Source organism: Accipiter gentilis, chromosome 26, assembly GCF_929443795.1.
Source record: "Accipiter gentilis chromosome 26, bAccGen1.1, whole genome shotgun sequence".
Classification (NCBI taxonomy): domain Eukaryota; kingdom Metazoa; phylum Chordata; class Aves; order Accipitriformes; family Accipitridae; genus Astur; species Astur gentilis.
In genome coordinates this window covers 16,245,164-16,267,427 of record NC_064905.1, presented here as the reverse complement: position 1 = coordinate 16,267,427, position 22,264 = coordinate 16,245,164, and the positions used below count along the sequence as shown (strand labels likewise).

The 22,264-nt window shown below is 58.6% G+C and overlaps 1 protein-coding gene across 4 annotated transcripts; it reads right to left on the bottom strand.

Annotated features, from left to right (window-relative positions):
• Positions 1–475: 475 nt before the first annotated feature.
• Positions 476–15,206, bottom strand: TNIP1 (TNFAIP3 interacting protein 1). 4 transcript variants are annotated; one of them, XM_049829542.1, is made up of 18 exons: positions 15,103–15,206; positions 9,019–9,189; positions 7,891–8,013; positions 7,500–7,582; positions 7,205–7,273; positions 4,963–5,154; positions 4,672–4,766; positions 4,512–4,593; positions 4,183–4,275; positions 3,874–3,939; positions 3,577–3,708; positions 3,368–3,496; positions 2,924–3,046; positions 2,486–2,611; positions 2,080–2,160; positions 1,721–1,915; positions 1,358–1,448; positions 476–999 (listed from the first exon to the last, which is right to left on the bottom strand). In XM_049829542.1, the coding sequence occupies exons 2-18, from the start codon at positions 9,149–9,151 to the stop codon at positions 974–976; spliced, it is 1,839 nt and encodes a 612-aa protein (XP_049685499.1). In that variant the 5' UTR covers positions 9,152–9,189; positions 15,103–15,206; the 3' UTR covers positions 476–973. The 4 variants fall into 4 exon arrangements, with proteins under 4 accessions (XP_049685499.1, XP_049685496.1, XP_049685497.1 ...); XM_049829539.1 differs by having other exon boundaries at positions 476–994; XM_049829540.1 differs by having other exon boundaries at positions 476–994; positions 4,183–4,272.
• Between the last annotated feature and the right edge of the window lie 7,058 nt (positions 15,207–22,264).

Sequence of the window (22,264 nt, the reverse complement as noted above, 5' to 3'; positions counted from 1 at the left end):
GCTGGGAGCAGGGACCAGCCCCCAGCAAGGAGCATGCAGGAGTGCCATGCCTCCTGCTGTCATGTGCGCAACAGCCACGCTTACAGAAATAGCATTGGTTTTGGGGTTTTTTTTTCCCCTTCCAGACTTGTTTTCCTAGAGCAAGATTTGCTCTGTGCAGTGTGGAAGACTGGCCCCAGGCCACGGCTGCAGGGAAAGGCAGAGGGGGGAACAGGGAAACAGGGGTTTCCTTGCTCTGGCAGCAGTGGGGGACAGGAGAGGAGAGGGGCCCAGCCCAGCACCGAGGGGAGGTGTGGGGCATGCATTTGGAGCAATAGATCCTGGGGTGCCCACACAAGGTTTAGGTTCCCCTTGTGCTCACTCTGGCCCAACAATTGCACCTGAGCACATGGGGAGCAGCAGCCCTGGCATCCCTCCTAGTCCCCACACAGAGGCTGCCCCAGGGGAAGAGCTTTCAGGATAAAACCAGAGAGACTCGGCTACACTTCAGTCCTTAAATAAATACAAAGACACCAACCACCCTCAGCCTGGGCCATGGCTGCGACAGGCACCCGCCTGCAAACACAGGATCTCCCACTGCCGGGAGTCCCCGCCGTCACCCGCTCCTCCTCCAGGGCCTGAACCGAAGCCCCTGGACCGGGGCAGCTCCTGGGAAACGCCGGCTCCTCTTCCCTTGAAGTCCTGGCTCAGGTCTACAGCAATGCCAGGGCTAACACCTCGTGGGGAAGGGGATGGCCACAGGGGACTGACTCTGCATTGGCCACCACCACGATGGCACCTCCGGTCCCTCCTTCACACTTTCTTCGCGGGGATGCGCTGCTGAGCCGCTCCAGGCCACGGGTACGGCCACGTCCACCGCATGTCCGCACACAGGGATAGGCAGCTGGAGGAAGCTCCTAGATATATACACACGGGCACACACACACACCCTACTCCTCTTCTGCTGGTATCGCAGCGCAGCTGGTCCTTGGCATTAGGGCAAACCGGGACCTGCCTGTTCTGAGACACAAGAGAGGGGTGGCACGGGGTGAGCACAGCTCTTCATGCCCAGACGAGCCCCACGGGAGGGATGCCAGCCATGGCGTGGCTGTTACTCCTGAGCACCAATTGCCATAACCCCACGGGCTGCTGGGGCTCAGGCTTGTCTTCAGGTGCTGTGGGGATGATGTGGGGGAATGCAGCAGGGTCCAACCCCACAGCAGAACCACCCCCTCGGCTGATCAGAGGTGGGGGCTGAAGGGAAGTGGCCGCTGCCTGGCAAGCTGTCCCCTCATCCCTCCTCCAAGTGCTCAGCCAACCACCCAGGGTCTCAGGGTGAAGCACAGGGTACTCCCCTCACCAAGGGTCCGAGCCTTACCCAAGTCCTTGGGGACCGGTTTCACCCCGGCCACTGCTTGGGCATTCTGGCTGCGAGCCATGGCGCAGGGCGGGCGCCAGGGGTACTCGGGCTGCAGGAGGAGATGAAACAGAAACGGCGAATTACCAGGGATGTGAATCACGAGGCTGCACTCTGTGTTCGATTGCCAGGGCATGAGGAGGAGGAGAAGGGAGAGGGAGAGGAAGAGGGCTGAGCATTCATGTGCCAACAGGACACGTGTGCTCAGCTCCCTGCCAGGTGATTCAGTGGCCTTAGAGGAGCCACTTGCTCAGCAGCGAGCCCCAGACCTGCTCGCGTGGGACCCTCTGCTGCCCCTTTGTGCTGGCACAGGTAGACACTCACCGGGGAAAAATGGTGGAAGTTTTGTCCCGGTGTGTGCTCGCCCGGCATCGCTGGCGGGTATCGGATCTGCTGCCACTCATCGTAACCATGGTACATGGGGTGAGCCATGGGGGGACTGTACTGGTACTGGTACATGGGGCAGGCAGGGCCCAGTGGCCCCGGCTGTGGCTCAGGGTGCAGCCTCTCTCCAGAAGCCTGCAAGGAGCCAGGGGAGATGCTGAGGAGACCCCTAGGGGCAGCCCACCACCACGCCCCGTCGCCCGGTTCAGAGCTGCCCCTCCAAGGGGAGACAAGGGGCTGGGGTCAGGGCTGCAGCCCCCAGCCCCTCTGCCCAAGAAGGGTTTTTTCCCCATCCCCACCTGTTTGTGCTGTTTCAGCAGCTTCTTCAGCTTCTCCTTCTCCTCCTTCTCCCTCTGGCAATCATCCTTGGAGGCTCGCAGCTGGGAGCAAGGCCGGTTAGTGCAAAGCCCACCCTGCCACCCTCTGTGTCCATGGGGTGAGGGTTGCTGCAATGCCCTGTGGGAATGCCCACACCAGTCCCCCCCATCAGATCCCCAGGAGAGGGGCAGAAAGAGGAGACAAATGAAAGGAGATGCTCTGGCACGGACAAGCAGCAGCAAAACCACCTCTCTGGCCTTTCTGTCCCCCTTCAGCCCCTACTCTGAGATGGGTACGGGGGCTGTGACACTGGGGATGAGCCCCTCCGACATACCCAGGGTGGACACAGTGCTCCCAGTGCTGCTGGTGGCACCCAGCGCTGCTCACCTGGTTGTTGGAGATGACCAACTGCTTCTGCAGCTTTTCCAGCTGCTGCTTCAGCTCTTCCTTCTCCTCATTCATCCTCTCCCTGTCACTTCGCTCCCGCTGGAAGTCCTCTTCGAAAATCTTCACCTGGCAGGAGGGAGGGATGTGGGTGAACCTGGCTGAAGGCAAACGCCTTCCCCAAGCACTTGCCATCACTGTGTTGCCATCCCTGACCCCAGCAGCTATGTCAAGCCCCAGGCACGTGGGTTGACATGATGGCCCATGGCTGTGGTCCTTCCAGCTGAAGGGCCTGGAGGATGCTGAGCTCAGTCCCCTACTCCCCACCACCACAGCACTGACACCCACCAGGGCTGCTGGGGCTGCTCCTGGCCACACCAAGCTCCTTGCCAGGACATGGAGTTCCCTCCCTGCCTCCAGTAGCTCCGTCTCCTGCCCTACCTGCTGCTTGAGTAGCTCGTTCTGGGTCAGCAGCTCCTGCTGCGGCACCTTCCCTGCTGGCTCCATGGTACTGGCAAAGATGGGTGGTGGAGAGGCCTGGACATTCAAGGCCTCCTCTAGCGCCTAGAGAGGAAGAAAAGAAACAGGGAGGAGGGTCAGAGCAAAGTACTGTGCCCATGACGTCTCTGGAGGACCATGGGCATGTGCCCAGCATGGGAAGCAGGTATAACTGGGCAAGAGCAAGAGGGACTACAGACCCACCCCAAACCCCCTTTCCTGGGAGCCCAGAGGGATGTGGTGGTCATCATCTGACACAAGCTCCTGCCTGAGCCAGGAGCTGGGCAGGAGGGGGTCGATCAGGGTCAGTTTTGAATTTGAAAGAGGAGAAGAGGCTGGAGAACATAAAAGACATTTTGCAGGCAGGGGCTGTGCCCTGGCCCCCACCTTGTTCAGCCTCTGGATCTCCTTTTCCTGGTATTCCCTCTGCCTGGTGACTGGACCCAGCTGCTCCTGCAGGAACCGCATCCTCTGCTGCAGGTCCCTCACCTCCATGGCCAGCCTCTCCTTCTCCGCCTGCAAGACCCAGCAGGGAGATCAGCTAGGGCAGAGCGATAGGGCCAGCACCTCCCCATCACCCTTCCTGAGGGACTCGCCTCCTCTGTTTCAATCCGGGACTTGGCTAGGAGCAGCTTGCGGTCGAAATCCCGTTGCTTTTGCTCCCGCTCCGACTCCAGCTCAGTCAGTGCCCTGCGGGCCTCGGCCAGCTCCTGGTGGAGGTCCGTGACCTGCCGGGAGGGAGTGGGGACGTTGGCCTGCTCAGAAAGACCCACAGTGCAGGGGAAGGAGGCGCAGGCAGCCCCAAAAACCTTTCCCTGCACCCGGTCTCTTTTGAGTCCCCCCCCATCAGCCAGCAGCCAGAAGAGATGTGCCCCCCAAGCACTCAGCCCTACCTTCTGCTCGTACTTCTGCTTCATGGCTCGGAAGTGCTGATCCCATTGCTTATTCACCTCCAGCAGCTGTGGGGAGAGAGGGGTGGCTGAATGGGAGCCCAAGCCCTGCCCCAAGCCAGCCGTGGCAGTCCCCAGCAGCCTGCCGTCGCAAAAGCACCTCGGGGACCAGCTGGATGGAGATCCCGGCTCCAGCAGTGCTTCCCTGCAGCTCCGCAGCCCTGCCCCGGTCTCCCCACACCATCCCACGTGCCCCCGCTGCCCGTTTCCCTCCCCTCCTTGGCAGTGCCTCCCTCCCAGCCTGGTCCTCACCTCCCTGCGCTGGTGCTCCAGGATCTTCACCTTCTTCTCCTTGGCCTCCAGCTCTCCTCTGCCCGGCGCCTTCTCCACCGTGGCCCCGCTCTGCTGGACGCGCACGGGCGGACCCTCAGGGCTTTTGCGGAGGCTGTGCCCAAGGCTGGCTAAACTCTAGCCAGTTCCCCTCCCATGGCTTCCCCCATCCCCTCAAGACCCTGAGAAGTCCTGCTGGTCATACTGGGACAAACTAGGGGCTCGATTAAAATGAGGCCACCTTTGCTGATACGTCAGCAGGCTCCCCGCCTCCTTCCCAGCCCTCCCCGAGGGCGATGCTGCCTTCTCACCTGCTGCTGCTCAGCAGCTTCCCTCTTCCCACTGTCCTGGCTGCTCAGGGTCACCATCCTCCGGAGCTCCTGGTTCTCGCACCTGCAGGCAGGGAGGGATGGGTCAGCGGGAAGAAGCACCCAGAGCAGCCCCGTCCCCCACCTCACCGCCCACCCTCACCTTAGCTTCTCCAGCGCCTGGTTTCTCTGCTCCAGGTCCCGCTCCAGCTTGGTTCGCAGCTCCTTGTTCTCACTGTGCAGCGTCTCACACAGCGTCTGGGGGTGAACGCCGGCAGCATGAGGACTGCGGCCAGCCCCAGAAGCCTGCCTGGCCACCCACCTCCCACCAAGTGCTGGCATGGAGGTGGGTGTCCACCTCGCAGTGGAAAGGAGGGGCTTGGCGATTAAAAAAAAACACCCCACACCAACAAGAGGAAAACCCCCAAGAAGAGCCTGGCCAGCCCTCACTCACCTGCAGGAACGACGTTCTCTGCTCATTCTTGTGCACCTTCGAGGCCAGGCGCTTGAGCTCGGAGGCCATGTAGCCCATGCGTACAAAGACCTGGTCCTTGCTGGCCTCCTTGGCACAGCCACTCAGTGTGCTCTCCAGCTGCTGCAGCTGCGGCAGCAGGTTGGTATCCTCATTCGGCAGCTGCTCCAAGTCCTGGGGATGGGGAAGTGCAGTCAGATCAGTTCAAGGAACATTGCAAAGTTCCCTCTCGGGGCAGGTCAGCCTTGTCTCCCATCCAGGGCTGCGGTGGGGAGCTGGGCCAACACTGAGACACTCTGCAACAGCCCTTGGTATGCTGAAAAACTGTGTCAGCTTTGTAAAGGTCTGACTCCCAGCCGCTGGACAAAGAACACCAAGTCCCCGGGTGGAGGGGGACATCACGGCAGCAGGTCTCCCAGCCCACATGTTCCGCAGGCCCCTCAGCGGTCTGAGCAGACCACGCTCCCGGCTCATTGATAGCAACGGAGGCATCTCTACCCCGGCCCTTTCTCCCCCTGAGCTCTCCCCATCGGCACCAAGACTAGAAATCCCAGTTCCTGAGACTGTCCTTTCCACATATGCCCTGGTCTGTGCCAGGAGCTGAGGTCTGCCACGTGCGGGGTGGTCTTACCCCAGTCTCCATCTTCTCCTTCCTCCTGTCCTCTGCCTGCAGCTCCCCTGCCTGTGGCTTCCCTGCCACCACAGCACGCCAGGCGTTGGGAACCCGGGCTCTTCAGCAGGCGGCAGCCAAGAGGGTGACGCATGGCATTTAAATGGTGGCCAGGAGAGCCCAGGCCAGGGCGCACCCACCAGTGTTAGGGCATACCCCCACCCACGCATGAGGGATGTCCCCGACAGGCTCATCCTCCCCTGTTGTGGCAGGTGAACTCCTCCATTGCCTAGGAGACACTGCTGGCACAAGAGAGCCCAGCTCGGCGCACCCGGCACTGCCGGGGAAGGAGGTGCTCCGCTCCCAGCCCCGCTGACTCAGCCTGCCACCCGTGGGAATGCCCCAGGCAGCACCTCATGGGGCCAGGAGCCCAGTGTGTCCCTAGCCCTGGGGTTCACAGCCCCGAAACTGCCAGGGGAGGGTGTGTGTGGGGCACAGCACAGCCAGCTCCTCCTACCAGCGCCAGCCTGGCAAGGGGAGGCAGTAAGGACCCGAGTCCAGCACCGGGCTGCAAGCACGGGACTAGCACTTGGCTCAGGTGCCAGCAGCTGATTGCCAAGCAGATACCGCCCCGTTCTCCATCACCCCATGGCTGCACCCCAGGAAGGTCCAAAAAGACTCAATCCCTCCTGGAGCCTCTCTGGCCAATGCAAACAGGGGTGTGCAATGAGACTGTGTCCCCTTACTGGCACCATGAGGTGCAAGCTATGTTCATCCCCCTTTGGCTCCCCATCCCTCCCCCTCTCCCTTCCAGCACACACAAAAAGCCAGAGGAGCACAGGCCAGGGCAGTGCAAGCCATGGGGTACATTCAGGTGGCAGCAAATGGAGGTGCCTCAGCTGGGGCAGACCCTGTCAGCAACGATGGGGCTTGGAGACCTGGTTCTCCCACCCAGTGCCAGCATCAGGACGTGACCATCAGAGCATCACCGACAGCTCCCCGAGCCATCACAGCCCTTCCTGTCCCTGTCATGTGGCATCTGGAGATGACAGTGTCCCTGTCTGGCTGTGGCTGCTTTGGTGGCCCCATGCCCAGGCAGCCCAGCCAGGCCACTTGCTTTCAGGAGCCCTTGCCCTTGGAGGGCAGCCTGCACATTGTCCCCTCTCCCCACCTTGGCCAGGCAAGAGGAGCGGTACACACCGGGGCTCACATGCCATCACTCCCAAGCCCTCTGGCCCCAGTGAGACATGGGGAGGACCAGCCATGGGGCTGTTTCCCTCCTGCCTGCAGACTGGCCAGGTCCCCTCATCTTCCATTGGTGTCAAAGGCCAAGCACTGCAGCACGAGCACCGTCCTTGGGGCCATATGTGGGGCTGGCTCTGCTCCCTTGGGAATGCCTGGGCGGTTTATCCCTCCTCTGCCGTTTGCCCAAGGGCTGCCTTGACTCAAGGTTTCTCAGCCTCGCCTGCCAGCAGCTATACCACTGGGGCACACTGCTGCCTGTCTGCACACCCTCCCGTACCCCTGGTACCACCACCACTACCGCCGCCGCACCAACCGGCTGGACTCTCCATCTGCCGCCCACCAAATCCCGCAGGCACCAGGGCCACTCACCGCTCTCCCGCTCTCCTGGGGAAACCCCTGCGCTTCGACAGCGACAACCTCAAACTCCGAGGAGGATCCCTGCAAGGGGAGGCAGGCAGGTGAGGTCTCCCCAGGGAACAGCAAGCTACGGTGCCCACCATGCAGAGGCAGGGACTGCCAGGACGGGAGCACAGTAGGGAAGCTGACCCCTCCTTTCAGATTTATCCCTGTTTCTAGAGGCTAAAGGCTGCCTCTTTTTGCTTTAACTAGATGGAGAGTCTCTCCCTCCAGCTGTGCCAGCACTAGATCTCGCATTCAGACTCACACTTGGAGGAGATTTCCGTGCTTCTGTGTCCGGTTGGGCACCGGCCAGGGCAGCGCATGTGGAGCTGGGATCAGGGCCGACGGCTGCAGGGAGGGGAGAGGAGGTAGCCATGAGCTTTTTGGAGAGCAGGGCCTCTCCCTGCCTGGCACAGGGATGCAGAGAGCAGACACCCTGCAATGTTGGGCACTGATAGATGGTTTCTACCCCAGCTATGGGGATGGGACAGAAACCTCCCTCCAGGAGAAGGGAGGACGGCAGTGGTTTGATACACTCCAGAGATGACAGGGCTGCAGGGCTTCACGAAAGTCTCCCTCACACCCTCTCCCTTCCTCTGAGCTCAGGGTCCTGAGCCATCAGGTTATCCCTCCACACTAAGCCTCGCGTCTCCTACCTCCGGTTTCCACCAGGTCCTCCAAGGAAGATGCTGCCATCAGCATTTTGTTGTCCTTCACAAGGTCCTCTGCCTTCTGCCGCAGCTTGGATGCCTCCACCTGGGATTCCTCCAGCAGCTCTCCTGTTGTGGGCAACAGAAGGATGCTCACACTCCTTCCCCAAGTGCCTGCCCTGCAGCAGTCCCATCCACAAACATCAAGCCCCCTGTTTGGGTGGAGAAGTGCCCAACATGATGCTTCTTCGTCCAGAAACAACTTTTCTTGATCAAATCCAATGGCAAAGCTGTATCAGCAGCTCACTGGCTGCAGAGTCCCCCACATGCTGACACACGAAGGACTGGCTACAGGAGGCAGAAGAACAGCACTGTATCTCTGAGAGGTCTCCTCTGCTTCCCAGAAGAGATAAATTTAAGCTGGACCTCAGGGTCCAGCCTGCCCGCTTTAGGGTCTGGCACCAGCAATGCAATCCTCTCCCAACCCTGGGTGGCTGCTCCCACACCAGTGGGTCCCGGTCCCAGGTAGGGCTATGGTGACACAACGGGAATCATGAGGCAGGTGGAAATTCGGCTGCAGAAGCGGGACTCGAAAGCGGAAGCTGGGTCACGAGACCGAAAGCAAAACCAGGGGCGGGTGGGGGAGGAAAAAGGGGGTGGCATGACTTGGCTGGACCGCATCAACACTGGCACGTCCCTGCCGCTGCAGGGAGCACCCAATGCCGGGGTCTTTGAGCAGCACCTGGGAAAAGCCCCTGCCCTGACAGGGATCATGGGAGGTGGGGGCTTTCATCAAAAGCAGAACAGATCCTGGCATCTGCGACCTGCCACTGCAGGACTCCGAGGAGCTGACCTTGCTCCGTCACTTGCCTTTTTTTTTCCAGCCACTTTACCCACTGTAAAACACTCCAGGAGTTCAGCAAAAGCCTTGCTCTCTCTGCACCCCCACACGAAAAAGCCCAGTCATCCTGCTGAGCCCCCCAGGACAGGGAGAGCTTTGCTGCTGCCCCAGTGCCAAGATCCCCAGCTTCTTATAGCACCCTTCCTAAACAGAGCAAGAAACCCCCAGGTTTGGTGGGCACAGGCTGAGCTGCCCCAAAGGTGAACCTCGTCCCCCAGCCACGCAGCAGTTACCAATAGACTTGATCCCCTGCATCTTCTCCTTCAGCCGGGTGTTCTCCTCCACCAGCCGTTCAAAGGCTGTGGATCCATTCTCGTCCGAGCCCCCACCGGGGTCGTAGATGCGGTAGGGTCCTCTCCCTTCCATGCCCGCCGTTCAGTCGCCTACCTCCCAGCCAGGCATCCCTGCAAGACAACGGAGCACAGCGTCACCTTTCTCTGGCTCCAGATGGGACCGTGGTCCCCTGGTCCCAACCGTGTTGGGGTTCGGGGTGCTGGCTGGCAGAGGCAGCCCTGCCTCACTGCTCGCCAGCCAGTGCAGAAGTGTCCCAGGTGAAGGCGCTTCCTCCTCCAGCCCCGCTTGGGGTGAACGTGCCGGGGTGACTCACAACCATAAGAAGTGTCATGCGAGGAGGCATCACCAGCAGCCCTGGGCTGGCTCTCACCCTTACAGGGTGCGGGAGTCCCTAAGGAGGTCGCAGCCGCCTGTCGCTGCATCCCAGTGGGATGGAGACCCAGCCCAGGAGCATCCATCCATACCAGCATGGACCTGGGTACTGTCACCAGGGCACCCTGCTCACTGCAGGATATTTTGGGGGAGCAGAAAGGGTCGTGGGGGGCTGTTTGGGGAGGAACAGCGTCTGTAGCTCCAAAAGCTTTAACATGCAGCTGCCGGCTGATTTGGGCAGCACCGGGGAGCGGGGGACGAGCCCCAGCAGCCAGGCAGGGACCCACTCTGCCCTGCAGCTCAGCCAGAAAAACCAGCTGCCAACAGCACGGCTTCCCGAATCAGGGCATAGGGAACAGCCAGGCATGTGCTGGGCCAGGAGCAAAGCATGAGGAGAGGAAACACCTGCACACAGCACACTATTTGCTTTTTTATTTCCTTGCATTTGTGGGTGGCCTCCCCTCACCAAGGTCTGGCCTGGGGATGGCTGGGCAGGATCCTGGCTCCAGGTCTCACCCACCTCCTGGGGGTGATAAAGCAGCTGCTGTGAATTACAGCACAACTTGTCAAAAATATCCCCCCTTGATGCCAGCTTGTTATAAAGTGAAGCAGCACAGCAGCTGAGAGCCCTGGGTGGGCGATGCAAGCCAGAGCTGGGGTGCTGCCTGGGGGCACCCCATGAGTACCCGTGGGCACCCCCAAGTGCTCTTCCACCCAGCCAAGGCAGCTGGGTGCTCTCGAGTGGGAGGGGGCTGAGGGGGAGGCATTCTGAAAGGGGAAGGGGGGTAGCCCATACCCGAAACCATCTCAACCTCAGACTAATGCTCATGCCACAAGCGATCTGGGCTGATCACCGGTTTAGATGACCTGCCTGGCAGGGAGCAGCAGGGACTTTCCAGATGACAACTGCCACCTGGCAGCATCCGCAACTGGAGTGGCAATTAACGCCTGCCTAGGCAGCAGGTAATTACACACGGCCTCAGCAGCAGTCTGTTTTTGGGAGATGCATCTGTCAGCAGGTCTCACCATCCTCCTGCTCTGCAGGTGCCACCAAGCCCCCCCATTCCCTGTGACACCCCACGTGGAGCCGGCAGCCCCGTCCCAAGCGGCTGGAGGTGGTGACCACTGGGAGCTGCCCAGATGCGGCATGGGGCAGGCTGAAGAGCAGCTATTTCTGGAGCCCATAGCAGCTGACAGGAAGCTGCAGAAGAACCAGGACAGTTTCTGTGCCCTTGGTCCCAGCGCCAGGCAGCATCGTCACAGCCGGTACAAAATCCCCCCCCTAGCCTCCCACCACGGGATGAGGAAAACTCCCGGAGCAGACCTGCCGGTGGGCAGGACAAAACCAGTGCGGTGGCACACATGTGGTCTGGGGACCTGATGGCACCTTCGCTGCAGGGAAATGCCATCACCTGTGGCCACGCTACCTGCCTGGTGGAGGACAGGGACAGCTTCACAGGCAGGCTGGGGACCTGAGCCTGTTTCTCACTGGTGTCCAGTCACCACATGCTGCTCCAAATTCCAAACCTGGGTGTCTGGGAGGAGCTGGTCCAGCAAAGCAATTTTACAGTGAGCATCTTATGGGGCGCATCCGTGTCCTCCACTGGGACAAACACAGGTTTGGGTCAGGGAAGGTGGGGACAAGCTGCCCTCTCACAAGGCATCCTTTCCCCATGTGGCTTTGCAGCAGCCTGGAATACTAGCCCCCATTTTCCTGCACTCCAGACCCCAAACCAGGAGGTTTTCTGCCTTGCCCCACAGCACACGTGGGAGGTCCCCTGCCCCTGCGCACCCCTGCATGAAACACTCAAACCTGAGCCAGCTGCACTGACCACCCTGCCGATCGGCAGAGCCCATATTCTTCCAGCTGGATGGAACTGCTGAAAGCCTCTGCTATTCCCAATTCTCAAGGTTTTATCAAGGACTTTTCTACCCAAGGTCTGCACCCCATCAGGGAGATGACAGCAGTGGGCCATGGGACCTGTGTTCAAACAGCAGCCGGGGAGAGGAACTGAACTATCTCCAGCTGACAGAAGCACAGACCAGCTGCAAATTCACCAGCAAACAAGACCCCGCAAGAGGGGAGGGTTTCTGCAGCATCCGAGCCCATCGCCAGGGTCAGGGCAGGTTTGCCTGGGGTGGAGGAACAGCCCTTTCTGCAAGGAACCACTGGGACTAAACTGTCACCCTGGGGAGAGGACCCTGGACCAGGTCACTGTTCCTCATCCTGGTTTGGTTTTTGTTCCTTAAGAGTTCTGAAAGATGAGGTTTGCAGTGAGAAATCTCACGTTTCAATAAAAACACCAGGGGAGGAGAGAGAGGACTATAGACCAGAACCTAATGATGGTTAGAAATGCAAAGAAAACATGACTACCACAGACTCCAGAAGAAACCACTGAACCACCAGAAAACACTTCTCTTTTTGCCAATCAACAGTTTCTAAGATAATCTGATGGTATTTCACAGCCCTGGGGGGGTTGAGGGCCAGCCACGGACCACGGCTGCCCAGCTATAGCTCACCAGCTCCGTGCCCAGCCGCCGGCAGAGGTTGCCAGATGCCGTGGTCACCCGTGGGTGTTGCTGGTTGCAAGCGGGGCACCGAGACCTTTAGGTAGTAAATTTTGAGGACAACTCAGCAAAAGGAGAGAATAAGAGAGTGAGCGGGCAGGGAAGACTCCCAGGTGAAGACAAAAGCACGGTGGTATTTAAATAGCTGTGCTGTGGCTTGGGAGTGAGCTGGAACTGCGTAGCTGTGGCCAGGTTGTTCCCCGCTGTCACCCAGGGTGATGTGCATCACTGCCACGGCCACCAGCACTGCAGCCATCGCTGCAGCAGCCACACAGAAGAGACAGAAGGAAACAATTCCTCCTTTAAAATTACCGAACAGCTGCAGATACAAAGGTGGAGGATGGGAATCCTGCACAGCGAGTGGGTTGGCACCGCTGGAGCTTTGCTTTCGGCAGCAAGCCCCGGGGTGGAGACCAGCCTCCAGAAGCCACAGGCTTGTCAGCCCATCAGTTCCCATCCTGTGATCCATGGTGGGGGCTCGGCCCAGCCCTTAGGAGAACGGGGTTTTCCTTACCCCGGCATGCAACATTCCCAGGAAGTCTCCTCCCCGCCAAGCTCCCACAAGGCAAAAGCAAATCCCTGCAGGCTGCCAGCACTGTTTTCCCATGACTAGGGCTGCTGGGCCCCTAGCATCCCTCTGCCTCAGAGGAAAAGCAAAAGCCACTCAGACACTATGGAGGGATTTTTTTTTTTTTTTTGTTTGATCATTTTACTGGAAATCTGCAAAATACCACAGCCCCCACAGCCTGGTTTCTTTTCTTCTCCAGAGCTCCAGCAGCTCCCCAGACCAGGGACAACCATTCCTGGGTTGCTGGACTGGTCTCATTTGCAGGAAAGCAAAAGCAGAGCTGGCTTTAGGAGGAAGCAATAATAAGGAGACTTTCTGGGCACTGCAGTCCACTGGGCTGGGAGTAATAAAAGAAGAGGAAAGCAGGCATTGCAAGGCTCAGTTCTCAAAGCAAAAGGTCTGAACCTCCACTGGAAGTATTCATCTTCCCAGCCTGGCTGGCTGCAGAAAGAGGGCAGGAAAGGCAGGAGCCCCATCTGAAACGCAGCAGATGTTACAGATGTCCTCCAGCCAGAAATCCCACCTTCGCCTGAGAAACCCACCTCCTGCAAAGGCTTCACAAAACAACCTGCTTCTGATGAGGCTGCTCCCAAGGGAAATAAGGCATTTCCCCATTTGGAGCCAGGTTTCCAAACACAGGTAACTACACGCAGCAGCAGAGCTCCTCACCACGGGTCCAAGCTGCAGTGCAGGCAGGACACGCAGCCAGACTTGGTGGTGGTGCTCCCCTGGGCAGCGTGGTGGTGTTTTACACAAGACCCTGTCTTCTGCTGCAAACGCATCTTGCTTTATGCTGCCTGCTCCGTTTCTTCACCCACCTCAGAGCTCAGTAGCATCATGGCTGCTCATCACAGCACTTAAAAGCAGAGCAAAGCACAGCCACCCCTTTCCTTGCAGCTCCAGCACAACTGGGGCTACTCCTGCCCAACCTGGCGCACTTCAGCCAGGCAACAACCAAGCAGCAGAAAACAGTGGCACCAAAAAGCTACACCAGCAAAGCTACCTCTGCCACCCAAAGTGTAAGAATTGTTGCTTTAAAACGAAATCTGCAACGCCACATGAGTAGATAATTCAGCTTCCTCCACCCACAAGTGTTTTGTACCAGCTGCTGGCAAGCAACAACCCACAGCCCTGTGCTAAATAGGTCTGTTTGGCTTAGGTCAGGCCAAAAGGGCAACGTGGGATTTCTTGCAAAGCCAGGAATGATGCCAAAGGCTACAAAAAGCCTCTCCTCTTTTCTTCTTGCTTACTTCACCTTGCCACTGAGACAGTTCTCAAGGACATGCCTGGCTGGAGCCTTCCTGCCTCCAGAACTCGCCCCAGTGCCCAAAGTCCAGTCTCCCGTCTCCAGCACACTTCAGCTGCCTTTGCCAGCACTCTCAACGAAATTTGCACTCCAAAAGAGCTTGTGGCAGCAGAACGGCTCTTACTCACTCAAGCATATGGAAAAAACAAGCTAAAGGGGAAAGGTTGCATTTGCCTCCCTGATAACAGGGAGCAATCTGTGCCCAGGGGCACTGAGGAATGGGACAGCCGGTTCTCCGAGGGGCTGCAGGTCCTCACCAAGTCCCATCTGCAGCTGTTCTCACCCAAAAGCAGGACACAGCATCTTTTTTTTTTTTTTTTTTTTCCCCCATCTCTGCCTTCAGCGGGGGCCTTACCTCCCCAAAGGAGGAGGGGAGGCGGGGGGGGGGGGGGATGCTGCCATCCCCACTCCGGCTATTCCAACCTCTGAATCTGCACCCAAAGCGGACGCACACCGCTGGACCAACAGCAGGATAGGGAGGAAAAACTCAAAGAGTGGAAAAAAAGCCCATCATCGACTGGACGCTCCTTGGAGCCACGGCCGCCCGCAGCCCCCCGGGGTGGGATCCTGCCGGGGCAGGGGGTGGGGGAACCGCAAACCCAGAAATAAATAGTCAGAAAGCAGATGTGTGGGTCTGGGGAAACGCCGGGGTTGTGCAAGGCAGAAGCAGGGGAGGAGCGAGTCCGGGGGACAGCAGCGGTGCGGGGCTGCCCGGCCCGGGGGGGGGGGGGGGCAGGATGGACCCCCCCCCCCACCTCAGCACCCCCCTGAGCCTTCCTCCTCTCCTCCCTCGGGCATTGCCACCGCCGGTGAGCCCCCGCTCCCCTGCAACCAGGCTGCCCCGTCGGGAGCGGCGAGAGGAGCCGGCAACCCCTGCCCTGCCCCGGGAGAGGGGAAACTGAGGCACAGCACGACTATCGCGACCCGCCCGCTGCTCGGAGCAGATCCCCGGGGGACAGCTCGGCCCCGGCCTCCTGCGGGGTTTTACCCCGACCACCCGAGCTAGACCGAGAGCCCGAGAACCGGCCAGCTACGGCCGACACGCCGCCCCGAACCCCACCGGCCCCCTTCCCACCACCGGGACCCTTCGCCGGGGCGGCGCGACCCGGTGCCCAGCCGCCATCCCCGGTGCACGGTAAGACCCCGGTGCCCCAAGCCGGGGCCCTCTCCCCAAGGGCGGCAGAACTCCCCGTACCGCTCCGAGCTCACCTGCCAGTGCACCCCCGAAGCGGGACCGCTCCGGCCCGGTCCGCCGCCAGTACGGGAGGAAACGGGGCTGGGGGGGGGACACACACTGGTTCCGCCCCCGGGAAATTCCCAGCCTGACGGACAGGCGCCGCAGCCAATCGGCGCGGAGCGGAGGGTATAAAGAAGGAGGGCGGGGCAGGTGGAGGGGGAAGGTGGTGGCTCGTCATGGCGGAGGGGTTGTTCGCCGTCCCCTGTGGGTTCCGTGGGGCTGCCCGGGGTCCCGTGGACGCCCCTCGCGGAATAATGGGGCCTTGAGGGGCGGAAGGAGCAGGCCCCGTCTCTGCCTTAAGGGGGGTTTCCGCTCGTTTGGAGAGCGGCAGGCCCGAGCCCAGCAACTGTTCCCCCGGCTTATCGAGAGACAGACAAAATGGCGGGGCCGAGGGGAGGGCAGGGCGCAGCCGCGGCGACTTGCTGCCGGGGGGAGGAATCCCTTGGCAGCCCCGGTGCCGCTTGTGGGGTACGGTCGGGTTGGGGTGTGGAGGAGTAGCCGAGGGGAGGCTGTGCTGAGGAGGCCCCAGGTCCTCGGCCGCTCGGGCAGGTGGGCTGTGGCAGTCCCAGGCTTTCCCCTCAGCCCCGGGTGCCCCCGCAGGCCTGCTGAGGCTTACCAGGTCTTTCCTCCTCAGCAGCTGAGGCAGGGAGAATTCCCCACCGAGTTTGTGTCAAGTTAACGTTATACAAGGAAATTACACCCCCTAGCTGGGGTGTTTATTATCGGGGATCCTTTTTCCTCTGTGCCGCTGCTTTGATTATCGTGCGTTCGTGAACAACAGAAATCAGCCAGAGGAGCAAGAACCACAGGGAATGCTTTCTGGTTTCATCTGTCTCTTCGGGACTTGCTCCATAGCTACCTGATTTTGTTTCTTGTGTTGGTTTTGCCACAAGGAAGGTGTTTTTATATATATATATATATAAAAATATATAAAACAACAAACCAAAAGCAAAGCAAGCCTGCTGTAAGCAGACATGCTGCTTGCTCTCTGCCTGTACTCCTGGTACTTCCTCCTTAGGTGACTGCTGCTGGGCTCGCAGAGGTGTCCTTCACTGACAATCGTGCTGTTTCCAGCTGTCCCAGTCCTTGGGTCCTACTCGGCTCTGTTCAGACAGTTCCACCACTTCTCGGTGATTTGATGTTTTGGGTTGTAAAAATTAAAAAGATTCCCTTACCTGACTGCCCTTCAACCAGGACGTGGCCCTGGCAGCCTGGCTGGGTTACGAGACAGCTGAGCGGGCGCTGGGACCCGCCGTGCTCTTTGGCTATGCTTGTGTCTGAGGTCTCAACGGGGGACAAGAAAGCAGGATCCCACACACAAGCAGTGTCCTCCCTTTTGTTCCCCAAAGGGGCTTGTTTTACCCTAGAAACCCAGTGCTGTTCTGTAAATGCTTGGAAAACCTGGCTTCAAAGCTAAATGCAGCCTCACAGAACCAGAAAGCATCTTGTTTATAAGATAATGTCTCAGCCTGCAAAAAATAGCCAAACCCTGCTCTGTTTCTGTGAGGAGAGGAGGGGGGTGGCATGGCCCTGCTTCACAGTACTGCACGCTCACAGCTGAAAAGCTGTCTGCCTTCTCCTTGCTCCATCTTGGGCACGCTCGCACCGAAAAAAGCATTGCTCTACTCACCCAGCAGGGTTGCGGAGGGGCTCAGGGTGGGTGAGAGCCCTTTGGGTCAGGCGCTCTCCGGCTGCGATCCCCAAATGCAGGAAGGCCGGCCCAGCTGAGCTTACTTTTAGGCATGGAGAAGGGGAATTCCCCATGATGGAGGCCCCAGACAGCCTCTACGTTGTTTTGATAAGGAGCCAGGCACCGCTTAAAGGGCTCTCCTGTGCTGTTCCTTCCAGGGGCTGCTGAGCTGTGTCAGGTATTAGTCAGCAAAAGGAGGGGGGGGGGGGGCTGTCATGGAGGCTGTGATTCACTTTTGGACAACTGGAGAGCCTGGTTACATCATTCTCCTCGCCTGGTTTCTGAGCAGCTTCACTGGGTTTGCAAACATGTTGTGCTTCTCCCCAGGGAACCTGCTGCATCTTGCAAGAGGCATCACCATTGTCCCATGTGTGTTTCCATCCCATCCTCATCCATCTCTCAAGTCAGAACAGGATGCGTCTTCCCAGGAAAGAGCTGGCTCTGCTGGTGGAGCTGAACAGGTGATGGTGTGCCAGGGTTGCAGGTAGTCCCTGGAAACCATCCACCAAGACGTGTGATGGTCAGAACCAAGGCTGGAGCCAGCTGCTGCTGGAATAAACACCAAGGATTTAAGCGTTTCTGTTTTACAGAGGCTGATTCCAGTTCCCCAGCTCCTCGCCAGCAGGCACAAAGTTGTACCTGGCAGGGCATTTGGTCTATAGTCACCAGGCAAGGCCTGAAAAGTGCCCTGCTTTAGTCCGGCTAGTTTGGGTGGTAGGAGCATGGGTGCTTGGCCGGAGGGGTGAGGAGCCATGGGGTCTGGGGCCTGCCTGCAGCCTAGGTACCTGTGGAGGTGGTCGTGCTCTCGCTCAATGCCTCTCCACCTCTCTAGCCAGCTGCTCTTTGTGTTTCTACTGAGGTTGCCAGCTAGGGCTGGCCCAAACGCCAGGATGAATTTCACTATGAAAACCAAAAGCTCTTGGTCCTGTTGGTCCTTCCTCATTCCTTCTGTCCCACCGTGCTGCCAGGGGAGAAAACTCACCTGACGGCAGCTGTGATTCATGAGCACGCCTGCGTGGATGTGAAGATGTGTTCACAGCTGACACTTTTACATACTAGGGGTTTTTTTGGCACGGGTGGTTGGGTTCAGCACCTTCAGCGGAGGCTCGTTCACGGGAAGGCACCCTGATTGCTTCCGTGTTTGCGGCCACGCTGCGGGAAACGGGGTGAGAAGGAGCACGGGCCATGGGTGGGGGGTGGCAGAGCTCTCCTGCCCTCTGCTTCTGCTTCTTTCGGATCAGGTCTAGCCGCCTTTGGGTTGACCCCACTCAGGGGTGAGCCGGGTGGGCCTTATGCATGTCTGGTGGTGTGAATCTGGAGTGGAGGCGGCCCAGCAGCCCAAGGCGCCCAATAAATCCACCCGCCTGCAGTGCTGCTGGGTGAATGGAGCGCATTTGAACCTTAACGGGGCCATGGGGCCAGCCAGGACCTGGCTGTCTTGGGCGGCCGTGCTGGGGAGCTGGCCCCAGAGCAAGGTGGGAGCAGAGGGGCAGCTGCAGAGCAAGCGGCGGGTGCAGCCAGTTTGGCCCAGCACACCGGGGCCACTCGTGGGCTTAGCTCTGCAGGGGGTTGTGGGGTGCTGCTGCTTAGCCTCTTGTGCCTCTTGGCATCAGCAGTGGGTTTTGCTGGGGGCTGCTGCTTGTCCCGTGCCGATCAGATGCGTCCTGGCGCTCCAGCAGTGAAGGGAAGCAGAAGGCCGACAGTGACGCTGTGAAAGCGGGGAGGAAGCTCCGGCCGCAGGAGGGGATTTCCAGAACATTGCGATCTGCTGCCTATGCAAATCAGGAACTCAAATTAACCTGGCAGGATGGGAGGGCTCTGGGATGGAGGGCAAGGGAGAGGCAGGGGAGGGAGCCTGGGAGAGTGGGCTGCTGGGAAGGATGGAGAGTGGAAGAGATCGAGGTAGGCGAGGGGTCAGCAGAAGGATGGAGAAGGGAGGCACTGGGGAGCAGTCTTGCTCCCCCAGACCTCCTGCAGCACCCTGCCTTCACAGGGGGTCGGAGTTGCACCGTGGCTTTCCAGGGATGCCAGGCTGCTTCCACTTCGCTGGGTTTACCCTCTTGCTGAACGAGAGCTCCCTTCTCCCTCTGCCTCTGGCATGTGAGGCAAAGCTCAGTGTCACCTGCTTTGCAGGAGGAGATCACCACCTTCTGCCTTCCTCCACAGCCTCACCATCCTCCCACTCCCTCCTCCACAGTCAGCATGGGATGGGTTATGGTGGGACCTGATGCAGCTGCACACATGGCGGATATGCCAAGAGCTGTGGGAACTGGGTCCGGGAGCGCTCAGAGGATTTCCTTGCGTGCATTAAGCTTTGAATTATTCAGAGTCCAAATTTGCAAGATCAACAATAGGCACAGAGGGGATTTTCCCCTCTTCCTCTCTTGCCAGGCCGTGCCTCATCCAGTTGCAATGCCTGAGAAAATAGCTCCTCAACAGTCATCGTGCCCTGGAAAGCTGGCTCCGGGGATGATGGTGTGGGGAGAGCAGCCCCAGTGAGCTCAGCCATTTTCCCAGCCTCAGCTCACCGTGGGGAACAGGCTGCCCAGTGAGACATCCAGCACATGGATGTGAGGGGCAAGGCTGCTTCTTCCTCCTTTGGCTTGGGAAGAGGAAGAGCTGAAGAAGAAACCTCTGCCAGCTCCCAAGACTCAATGTTGGGTTTCTCCCCTCTGGGGGAAGGGGAGGATGGTGGGTGGGATGGAAGTGGCTTGCTGATGTTGCAGCATTGGGCCAAGGACCAAGACGAATGTCCCATGTGTCTCTGCACCAGATGTGGCTCCTTCTAGGGTCTGGTAGTAAAGAGGATCTACAATGGCCCCCAGAGCTGACTCAGAGGGAGAGGTCCAACCCTCTGCACTCCAAATGTGGGCTTGTGGGGTTTTTTGGATGTCGCAACCTGTGACATCTGGCATTGGCTTTGCCTGGAAGTGAGTCCTTGCCCCCAGCATTGCTGGTCAGGGTGCAGAACAGCCATGTGCTGGGTGCTGGTGTGTAAATCCCAGACGCCGGCAGCAGCTTCTCTGCGGCAGCCCTGAAGGCTGAAGCATGGGTGGCCAGCATGGACCTTGCCTCCAGCCCTTGTCCTGCTCACAGCCTTTCTAATTCTTCCCCTTTTTTGTGCCCATTGTTTTGTCCTTCCTTTTCCTTTCCTTGCCTTCCTTGAACTGCTTGCCGCCTTGTTGATCACAGAGGCAAGGCATGAGATCTGCTACTGATTGTCCTCGGATAGGGCTGGTTGGAGCCAGTGGATGGAGTGGCAGTGTTCCTGGAGAGCCGTGCTATGAAGTGCATTTTCTCTAGAGACCGGGGCCCTACAAGGATGAAGTTGCTTTGTCTGAAGGGTTTGTGACCTGCTCATGTATAGAGGGTTTCATGGGCAAAACAGTTCTCACTCGGGGAATTTTTAATTTATTGTCAGTTAACACAAATTGCTAGTGAGTGATTTGGGCATTAAAAAACCCAAGTGTTCTTCCTTCCACAGACTTGGCTTAGGTCAAACATATTCTTTCCCCTTCCTAGAGTCAGTGTTCCTTGTTTCACCAGAGGTTACACTCACTCCATCCCAAATCCTTTGGCAAGGTGACAGGTTGCGTGTAACCTTCTGGCTGCCACTTCTCTGTGCTTCTTATTGGGTTTCTTCCACTCTTCTGTGCTTCTCCGTGTCCCAGGGCCCACAGCCTGTCTTGGTGCTGCCAGTCCCCAGGCTCCTCTTGGTTCACTTGGAGTCCTTCTAAAGCAACACCCCTGCCCAGTGCCTCCTCCTTTCTCCTGGCTGCTTTTAACCAGAGTGTCTCATTTCTCTGGGCCTGGTGCGGAGTCCTCAGGCTCTCCAGCACAGGAAGGCAGCAGGAGTTTAATTCGGTTGGCAGTGGGAGATGCATTTACTGTGATGCATGACACCAAACGGGAGCAGGTCTCCAAACAGGAGCTGGCTGCAAATTCATCAACCTCTGCAAGAAAGCATCAGGGTGAGAAATGGGGAGAAAATGGCCCAGGTGCAGAGTGAGTGCCAGAGGCCGTATTTGTGCTTCTCAAGATGCCATCACCCTCCTGGCATTGCCCTCGGGGTCGGCAGCTCTGTTGAGCTCAATCCAGTTCATGGTTTTCCCGTGTAGGGCAGCCCACCGTGAGCAGCCCCAGATGCTGCCAACCCCAGCAGCATGTGGCAGGATGCTGAAATTCCTGTGCTTAAACAGGATATTGAGTGTGCTTAAGTGTTTGCAGTGATCCAAATGGTGCTGGCTGTTTTCTGCTCCAGCTGTAACAACTGCTGCTGGAGATGGATTACTGCAGCGCTGGGGCAAGACAAAAGCTTTTCGACAGCAGGACTTTCCAGGAGAGGTGGTTGCTCAGAGGAGGAATTCCCATCTCGCTCTCCCTCCCTGTCCCCAAACATTGTGTGACTCTGGTATCTTGTCCTCATTGTAGGAGCAGCTGGAAATTCCTGGCCTTGGGACCAGTGTGCTGGGGTCAGCTGGGCTTCCTGGAGGCAGCATCACCCCAAGCCAGGCTGGCGACCGGCCCCGATGGGCTGCCTGGTCTCACTTGCAGTCCTGTGCCACTCCAAGGCAGCTGGGCTGTGGGTGATGGAGTCAGCAGTCACAGGCTTATAGCAATCATGGTACAGCCAGAAAATTCACTGGAGTGTTTATGCCGTGCCCAGGGAATACACCCCACTGTACATACCCAAGAGTATCTGTTTTGGCAACAACAAGGACGCAGGATGATTGCTCATGTGTTGTGGCCCTGTGCTAATGCTGAGCAGATTTCCCCCCCTGCTCTGGAGGAACAGAGCTCCACTGCCCCAAATCTGGCTCTCCCAGGGGTGTCAGGCTGTCTCCTGAGCCCCCAAACTTCCTTGGCCATTGCAGCTGCATCCCTCAGAGCACCGTTCCCCAGCTGCAGGGACATGGCTGTGCCATGCCTGGCTCTCCAGCAGCCTCATACTTCTGCTGCAAATCTGGGAGCTGCAGTGCTGAACTGCAGGAAGAGACAGGCAGGTGACGATCAGGGTTATATCCTCCCTTCAAAACATCTTCTGCGTCTGCTCAAAGACTTTGCAGCAGGTTCCTGGTCAAGCAGGTGACCTATAGGCTGCTGCAGGCACGGAGTGGGTTCAGCACTCCCAGATGCTGCCTGGGCAGGGATGCCCATTCCTACTTACACACAGGGGCAAGACAGAGGAGCCCACATCTCTATGGGAGAGGGTGAAAAAGCTTCAGCCAGGCTGTTTTCCCCCCTAGAAAGGTGATTTTGTTACAAGGGGATGTTTTATAGGAAGGCATCAAGGGAATTTTCGGTGGAATAACACCCAGCTGAGTTGTTTCAGCTTCCCTGGTTTGTCTCTACATGTTGCTGCTTCTTGACCTCAGCTGGTTTTGAAGTGTTATAATAATATTGTGTTATTATTCCTAACACTGCTTTGATATGTTGAAGGTGAA